At 46.1% G+C, this 9,503-nt stretch overlaps 2 protein-coding genes across 2 annotated transcripts in view; both read right to left on the reverse strand.

Annotated features, from left to right (window-relative positions):
• Fam189a1 (family with sequence similarity 189 member A1) overlaps positions 1-9,503 on the reverse strand; it is a gene marked incomplete at its 5' end in the record, with an annotated part of 478,529 nt that overhangs the window by 131,245 nt on the left and 337,781 nt on the right. The window lies entirely within an intron of this gene.
• Nsmce3 (NSE3 homolog, SMC5-SMC6 complex component) lies at positions 6,152-7,384 on the reverse strand. The gene has a single exon (XM_004623238.2). It carries the CDS (start codon positions 7,302-7,304, stop codon positions 6,468-6,470), a length of 837 nt encoding a protein of 278 aa, XP_004623295.1. The 5' UTR covers positions 7,305-7,384; the 3' UTR covers positions 6,152-6,467.

Raw genomic sequence — 9,503 nt, forward strand, 5'->3', positions numbered from 1 at the left:
TGGCAGAAAAGATGTTTTTTTTTAAATGACTCAATCATATACTAACTAAAGGACCAACTTTAGACACACAGACAAAAAAAGGTTTACAGTGACAAGGCAACACACACACACACACACACACACACACACATTTAGTGCAAACTACCTAGAGAAGAGCTGTGGCTCTCCTAACACAAGAGACCAAGGAAAGGAGTGAGTTACTCCAAAACAGAAGACAGCTATAAGCATACACACCGTAAGAATCAGGCCCCAAGACGTAGGAAGCAGACACTGACAGAATATAGGAAACAGTCGTACGATAACAGCTGGAGAGCTCAATAATCCATTTTAATAACAAAAAACCTAGGTATGATAGCAATAAGGAAATAGGATCCTGAAATTAAATCCAAAGAAAAATTAAAATCAAACAAATATAGTACACAAAAGTTAGACAACAAATTACCACATAACCAATGGGCACAGGAAGAAATCACTAATTAGAATCAAACTTGAGACTGAAAACACATAGATAAATGCCATGTAGGAGAAGCAGGGGTCAGAGGGGAATTTTCAGCTGCCAGTGCCTATACTGAAAAAGATCTTAACCCAAGAATCTAGATCTACAACATAAGAAACTAGAGAAACACAGACTAAAGCCAGAAGGAAGGAGTAGTGGAGAGAGAATGAAATACATGAGATACAAGATAAAAATAGGGACATCTGTTGAACCCTTTGAAAATATCACTCAAATTGACAAATCGTCAGATGACAAGACATAGAAGCTAAAAATAAGAAATTAAAAGTGGGACAATAATATGGGCCTAGACATTGTAAGGGAATCTAGTGAATAACTGTATACCAACAAATTAGATCATCTAAAAGAAACTGGCAAATCTTGAGCAACTGTGAAGAGCTTCTCTTTGAACACTCTCCCTGGCTCGTGAGCCCTCTCTGTTCACTGAGGCCTCCACAGTGGCTTCGTAAAACTTGAGAAAATTATTACCTCGTATCTAGCAGCTCAAGGCCTCAGGACACTGGGGTCCCCTACAGCAGCTGCCCGAGAAGGTGCAAGGCTGTACCATGCAGTCACTGTTCCGAGCAGCCGGGCCTCAGGAGGGGCCCTGGCTCCCCGCCGCTGCAGGAGGGTGGCAGTGTGGCTCTGAAAAGCCTAGCTAACACAGCCAGCTGGTTTCACGAGGGCCAGGCCCTGCTTTTTGTACTTTTTACTTCTCGGAGACCCCTTCCACCTGCTCTCTCTCTTTCCTGCTCCCTTCCTGGACAGCTATTCAAGCTTCCTTGGTTCTGTCCTTGCTACTTTAACTGGTTTCCAGCTTTATCTTTGACAGAAACACAAGTGAACAAAAGGGACTCAAGCAGAAACACAAATTTTCAATATATTTCTAAGTTCTGGTTAAACAGAAACCAAAATCAAACAAAGTCTAGGCCGATCTGGGTTCACTGGTGAATTCTCCCAAACATTTAATGTATTAGTGTCAATCTTACTCAATTCCCAAAATTCGAAGGGAGGGAACACTTCCTAGCTCATCCTATGAGGCTAACATTACCTTGATACTACAGCTAGAATATTGTAAGAGCCAGTCACGGGGGCACAGCCCTGTAATCCCAGCACTTGGGAGGTTGAGGCACAGGATCACTGAATGCTCCAGGCCTGCCTGCATCACATAGCTGAGTGTAAGGCCAGCCCGGGCCTCAAAAACGAACAAACAAAAAGAGACCATAGACCAGTATCACTTATGAATAGATAGATAGATAGATAGATACTACCAAAAATGTATATATGCCTCAGGAAAAAGTTTTTCTAGGGATAAAATATATTTTATACAAAGCAGCTACTCTGATGAAGATAAGCTAGAAACTAATAATACAAAGAAAACAAAAGATGGGCACCACGACCCAGGGTGATCTGTTCCAGTCAGGTAAATCGATGTAGTATAACAAGATGAAATGAAACCGTGAAATACCCAGATAATCATCTCAGTAAACACAGGAAAAGTATTTGACTCAATGTAACAATTTTTTCAGATATTTGTCCAAAATGCTTAGCTAATACTTTATTAAAATTAAATAGTTTAGAGCTGGGGCAGGAGCTCGCCTGTCTAAGTGCCTGCCTGGCAAGCACAAGGACCTGGGTTTGATCCCTGGTACCGCATATTGTGCCAGCCCCCAAACCCCTGGGCATGCTGGGTAGGCCCCGAAGCCAGGCATGGCGCTGCACCCCTGTAATCCCAGAGGTTGAGACAGGAGGATCACTAGAAGTCCAAGCTGTACAGTGAGACCCCATACCAAATAAGTAAATATTTTAAAGAGATAAAAAATATAGCTCTTAAAAACATAGACAGTTATAACACATTAAGATCAAATCAACTGTGACAAAAAGTAAAACTGTAAAAAGTATTTTCAAATGGATATAGCAATACTATATATGCACAACATATAAAGAACTTTTACAAATCAGTAAGAGTAGAAAATGTCTAACAGATATAAAACTTATTGTCAAAAGGGAAAGTGAAAGGTAGGGAGACACATAAGCAAATAATAAGAGGCCCAAGTTCCTACCACAAGACTTTTATCACTAGCAAAATGGCTGAAAAGATCATAAAAAGCTGAAGTAGTCACAAGCGTTTCAGGACAGAGCTGACAGGTATAAAAGCAAAAATCAACCTGCATACAAAAATGGCTTGGTGGGCCAGACAGGCGCGTGTCTGCAATTCCAGCTACTCACGGGACTGAGGCAACAAGATCGTGATGTCAAGGCCAGCTTAGGCAAAAAGGTAAGACCTTGTCTCAAAATAAATAAATAAATTAAAGCTTAAAAAAGTAAAAGGGATTTTTTTCAATGCTTTCTAGGTTACATCTCAGTATTTAAAAAAGAAAAAAAAATGCAGGGTCAGTGAGATAGCTCAACGGATTAAGCTCGTGCTTAGGCAAGCACTGGGACTGGGGTTCGATCCCCAGCACCACATGCCACACCAGCCCCACCCCCGGGAGGCGCTGAGCTGCTCCTGTCACCGGGCATTGTGGCACACACCTGTAATTCCAGCACTGGGGAGGCAGAAAACAGGAGGATCACTATGAGTCCAAGCTGTGTAGTGAGACCCTGTACCAAACAGAAAAACAAGTCAAAACAAAAAAATAAACACAAAACAAAAAGAAGCAAACCATGTGTAACGTGACACAAGCCCAAGAGTCATTGACAATAGCTCCTGATTGCTATATTTGTTTCTGGCTTGTTATGGTTTGTGTCCAGTTGTCCCCCCAAAGCCTCATACAATCATGGGGTGGACTTCTAGAGTTTGAGATTAACTCATAATCCACTGGGATTATGGGTGTGAATACTACTTGCAGCCTGGGGCAGACAGTCAATGCAATTTAAGAGACAGATTTCCTCTCTGTAGCCATTTGTTGCTGCTACTTCTCCTTTTTTGCTGTTTTGCTGCCTTCCGCCACCATGCTGCTGCCCTCTGCCATGTGCCAGTCTGCCTGGGAGCCAGCCAAGTATGGACTGAAACCTCCAGCAACTGTGAGCCCAATAAACCTTCCCTTCCCTAATTTTGAGTGTCAGGTACTTGTCCCAAAAAGAGAAGAGTAACTGAGACATGGCTAGAGAACTCTCACATGTACCCAAGGAAGCACTGTACGCTGGCTGAAAATAGCAAAAAATTGAAAGAAGACTCTGGCTCTTAGGGATAGGATGAACGAACTTTTTTGGATGGGGCCATAGTTGAGCAGCATAAGCGCCTGCCTGGCAAGTGCAAGGCCCTGAGTTTGATCCTGGTACCAAACAGAGAAAAAAACAAAACTTTTTTTTTATCCCTATGAAAGAATAAGGGGCCAGGGAGACGGCTCAGCTTCCCTGGTAAGCGCAAGGGCCTGAGTTCAATCCCCAGTTCCACCAAAAAAGAATAAAATGAGTAGCACATCTATATGTACCTATGTGGCTAAATCACAAATGCAATGATTAATTGGAAACAAGATGTAAAAGGATCCACCACCACTTACAGAAATTGTAAGGCCTTCAAAAGCAAAGGCCTAAGTTGCTTGTGCACACACATACACAGCACAATCATGAACTCACTCACACAGTGGCGAGGCACTTGAAGACTTGGTACTTCCAGAAGGCTGAGGAAAAAGTGATTTCAGGGCACAATCTAGTTTCTAATATTTTATATTTTAAAATGTGCACCGAAAGTCACGAATGGGTAATTGCTAACATTCCTGTTACACTTTAGAATAAAATGTCGCCCCAAATCTTCACGGTTGCAGGTGACGGGACCATGGGGACGCTGCTCTCCTCAGCAGACTCTTCGCTGATGAGTTCAGGAGCGGTGCAGTATGTCGTCAGGAGGCAGGGCCTGGCGCGAGATGGGCCGCTGGGGGATGACCTGAGGTCCTGCTGCCCCAGACCCTCCCCTTCCACTCCACTCTCGCTGGAGTGAGGTGGGCAGCTACGGCAGCCCAAACCGGGCCCTTCCCTCACACGGCTCTGCCCTGGATCCAGCCTAGGGCCTACTGCCCTGAAATCATGCCAAAATCAACCTATCCTTTCATCTGGGGGTGTCAGTAATAGGCCCCAGTAACTGAACAGTGAAAACTTCTGCTCTCTGGAAGAACCCTGGGTGGTACTTGCTTCAGATACACCTGGCAGTGGGGCTGGGCAACGATAACTTTCACCAGGGACGACAACGCAGCACAGGAGGAGATGCCAGCGTCAGATGCAGAGATAATTAATACACTGAGATAAAATGCAAAAGAAGAAATGACCTCAAGGACTGAGGTCAACTCCACTCCATGAATAAATGACAAACCCAATTCATGGCCCAGAGAGATAGCTCAGTGGTGTAAGTGCCTGCCTAGCAAGCACAGTTGTGAGTTCAATTCCCAGTACCCCACCCCCCCGCCAAAAACAAAACAATTCAACAGAATAAAACCTAAATCTCGTGTTCCTCCAGCCCCACCACAGGCTAACTCTTCTACATGACACTTGGTACAATGACGATCACTTTTTTCAGCCAAAATAATCGACCTCATGGTGGTTATTTTGCAGCACCTTCCCCCAATACTGTACTTCTTCACTAAATAAAATATGCATGGAATCTCCACATAGAATAGCACCGTGGTAAGTGTTACGGAATTCAATGAGGCCAGGAATTCTTCTGGTTCATTTAACCCATGTAACAAGCTTTGATAGTCATTACTTTTCCTCGTTTTAATGATACAGAAATTGAGACTTAGAGACCTTAAAACCTATCCCCAAATCACCCTGCTGACAAATTGGCCTGAGCCATAATTTCAGTTCAGTCAGAAGAGCACAACACGCACCGCTGCACTCTACTGAAGGGAGCGGCTCTGGGCTCAGGGTGACCTAACCCTCCCGAGCTCTGGAAGCTCTACTGGTATTTCACAATGCTTCTCCATAGAATCGTATCAGAGGCAAGCTAGAAAAACGTGATTATAACTTTTGACTCAGTAATTTCTAAGAATAATTCAGAAAAAGCAAAAAGTAGCACCAGACCAAGGAGAGATTGTTTTTACATTTTAAGGACGTAGAAACTAAAACCCTCCACACTAGGAACTTCAAGAACTTTCTATGAACTTTTTTTTAACCGCTACCCAAAAGTCCTAGCAGTGGTTTTAGTAGCCCATTTTGTAGGTTAATAAACGTCTATGTAAGAACCTACCTCACGCTGTGTACAGCTAGGATCTGCACACCCAGACAGCCTGCCCCAGGTAGGCAGGCCTAAGCACTTGGCTGTAAACTTTGTTTGGGACCCACGATGAAAAATGTATTTTACATCACGACCCAACTTAATGCAACTTTTACAAAAACTATTTACCTAAATAATATTTAGCAAAACTTTTTTTTGTTTTTTTTTTAGGATGCTGGTTTGAGCCTTAAAATGTCCTTCAGCTTCAGAATCCAAAAAAACATGAAACAGTTAACTACAAAAATACAGTATTTATTATAATAACTAGAGTGGCAAAAACAAAAACCTCAAAGGGAACCAAGGAGTCAGCAACAGAAAGGATCAATATCTCTGAATCGACAAAATCTGTTACTCAGAGAAAATACATTCTGTGTAATGCTTGGAAGCACGCGTAACAACTGTAACTGAAGGAAATATATAAAAATAAAGCAGAAGTGGTCGGGTAATAAAAGGCAATCACACTTTTAATTTTAGGAAGGCTTTTCCTTACAACGTGGAATAACAGACCACACAATAGCTCTGCTTTTACCTCCTGGCACCAAAACAATGTACCCATGTGCTTTCTCAAATGGCAACCACAGTACAGTTTCCCAGTTAGTTTTACAAAGCTAGAAAACCTCTGATGCCAAAGGCAATGAAACGCACCACCAGAAAGACTCCCCAGACTGCGCGCCTCGGCCTAGGGCCGCACACAGTAAGAGGGCACAGGTCGCTCCCCGCTGCCCGCCGCCCGCAGCCCGCAGCCCCGCGATCCGCGCGCCTTCACGAGGACGGGGCCGCGGCGCTCGGCCCGGGCCGCGCCCTGCCCTCCTCCTCCGCCAGGGCCTCGCAGTACTGCGCCGGCCAGTCCTTCGGGTCCTGATTATGCACTTTGGCCACGAACTTGAGAACTTTCATCTTGCTGGTTTCCAGGCTGGTCCGCGGGCCCCACTGCAGCTCGTAGTCCACGGGGTCCGTGTGCGGGATCCGCCGGTACTCCAGGTACCGCTGCCGCACGAAGTCCTCGGTGATGAGCTTCTTGGGGTCCCCGAAGACCAGGTGCCGCTTGGTGGGGTACACCCCCAGCCGCCGCAGGAAGTCCCAGACCTCGGTCTCCTTGACGGAGTTGCCCTTCATGAAGATGAGCCCCAGCACGATCATCAGCAGCCCCGTGGTGGGCGTGCCCTGGTCGCCGCGCACCTCGGCGTCCTCCTCCACCGGCTCCAGCGTGTTGATCAGGATGTAGGTGTTGCTCTTGGGCTCCAGCTCCACCAGCTTGTACCCGAACACGTACTGCAGGCGCTCGGCGGCCAGCTTGAGCAGGTCGGGGAAGATGTCCCTGTAGTCCCCCATGACGTGCTTCACGATGTCCAGCCGCTTGATCGGGATCTTCTTCTGGTCCTTGATCAGCAGGAACTGCACCAGCTCCGCCACCTTCAGCTCCAGCTGCTTCTGCGTCCGCGGCCCCGGGGCGGGGGCGGCCTGGGACCTGCGAGCGCCTTGGGACGCGCCGCCCGCCGCGCGGGACGTGCTGGGGGCCTCGGGGTCCGCGCCGCGGTCCTCATCGCGGTGCTCCGCCTGGAAGCTGGGGCGGCCGCGCCCCCTCGGCCTCTGCGACATGACGCGGGCCGGCCGGAGCGCGGCGGCGGCCAGAAGTGGCCGAGAAGACAACCGCGCTAACGGTCGGAAGGACGCGACGGCGCCCGCGCGCCTGCGCAGTGCCGCACGACGCGCCGAGCCTGCGTCGCGTGGGCGGGGCCTGCGCGTTCGTTGGGAAGCGCGCGCCGCCTGCGCGGCGCCGCTGGGGGAGAAGGGGCAGCTGCTACACACCGCGCCTGCGCAGGGAGGCCGCGCGCACGTGACTCCGGACCGGCGGCCAGGGTTTTTTTTTTTTTTTTTTTAAATACAGGTTTTCACTATGTTGCTCAGGCTGGTACCGAACTCGTTACGTAGCCCAAGCTGGCCTTCAACTCAGGGAGATCCTTCTGCCTCAGCCTTCGCAGTGCTGGGAGGCGGCACCATCACTTAATACTTGAGCAATACTTTTAATACGTTGCGTGTTCTTGCCAGAGCATTACAAATAAAAAGAACCGAACTCCCGCTGAACAGGCGTCCTGCTAAGTTTTGGGCAGTAACTTAGGCAAGCTTTTCCCACCGTATGGAGAATTAAAATCACGCATGTTTCCAAATGGAAGGAACTCAATAATTGAGGGAGAAAGATGAAGGTGGTAAGACCGCGGGGGGTGTTCAGAGTTTTGTAGCTTCCCGCGCCCAAGTGCCCATCTTCTGACCATTAAACCCAGCCACCCCTTAGCGTCAGTCGAACAGGCCCTGCCGCAAAAGCAGGCCTTGTTCCGTTTGCATATTTATATTTTTCTACATGAAACTTCATCAGCCAGGCAAGTATGAAAAACTGCCACACAAAACATTTGCCAAAACAGCTTCTTCCACGTATGACGAAAGGGCCTCACTGGTCAAGGGCTCCTTGGGCCCGCAAACTGAATTTTAACAGAAATGCTGTTAGGTAACGCTGTAACCAGAGAAATACACTCTCTGGAGATTACCATTTAATTTTCAGCATCAACGATCAAGAATTGCAATAATGTGGATCCCTTCAATTTCTTAATTCTTAATATATCACCCTCAGGGCTCAATAAGAAAACAGAGGTATCATCCTTTGCAATCTGTGATGTGTGCGGCTTATGTATATATATTTTAATTGTATAATTCTAAAGCCTAAAATGAGTCATTTCATTAACTGGAACTATCAGCAATCTGCTTCCATTACTCCTACAGATCTCAGCCAAATGCTTTCTTCTGTTTACTGCCTTCCAAAGAGACTGACTTTCTCTTTTCTATTTCAAGCTACCGGGAAAGTGGGTAAACTCTTCAAAGAACTAAATCAAATTGATTTCCTCTTTAATGCAAATATATTCAAAAGAAAGCAATTCAGAATACATTATTTGAATAATAACATCAAAACACAGCCTTATTAAAATTTCATTAAATGTAAATAGCATAAAATTTTTGTTTTTAATTCCATATGAAAATGCAATCTGATAATAGCACCAGAGCTGCAGCACTAAATGGAAGATCACACTCACGTTGCGAGGCAAGCATGCTGAAGTCTTCCAAATTAGTACTAATTTCTGGTGCCACCGCAGACCCAACTGCAGATCCTGGGGCACCAATGATCTTGCCAGAAGCTGTCAATCATTTGAATGTCTTCCTTGAAGGCCATGTGTTGGGAATTTAATCCCCAAAGTAAAAAGTAGGACGAGAAGAGAGATGACATCATAAAGGCTCTGCCAGTGTAAGCGGATGAATACCATCTCAGGAGTAAGCTATCTCAAGAAGAAGTCTGTTATGTAGGTGAATTTCTGTCTTCCAAGTGTCCCCTGCCGGTATGTGGCACCTTCCACGTATGACAGCAGAAGAGGCCCTCACCACAAGCGGCCTCTTAATCTTGGGCTTCGTGGCCTCCATACAGTGAGCCACATAAAAATCTGTTGTTTCTAACTTACCAAGTCTGTGGTAACCTTTTATAACAACACAAAACAGACTGAAGACCCAGGCCTACTCAGAAAATGTACCATCACAGCAGTCATTGTCTTACCACGATAAAATTCATCTGCTTCGTTCCTCTGCCAATTAAAATTCGCATGTAAGTTCAAGGAAGCCTCCTGGAATCTAAACTTCGTCCAGCGTTCACTGCAGAAGGTCACTGTGCCTTAGTCACATATGGTCAGTACGCGAGATAGGAAAGAAGTGAAAACTAAGAAAAAGCTATTGTCAACAATTAAGCAGTTGCTTTCATTT

This window comes from Octodon degus, unplaced genomic scaffold, assembly GCF_000260255.1.
Source record: "Octodon degus isolate 3935 unplaced genomic scaffold, OctDeg1.0 scaffold00002, whole genome shotgun sequence".
Classification (NCBI taxonomy): Eukaryota; Metazoa; Chordata; class Mammalia; order Rodentia; family Octodontidae; genus Octodon; species Octodon degus.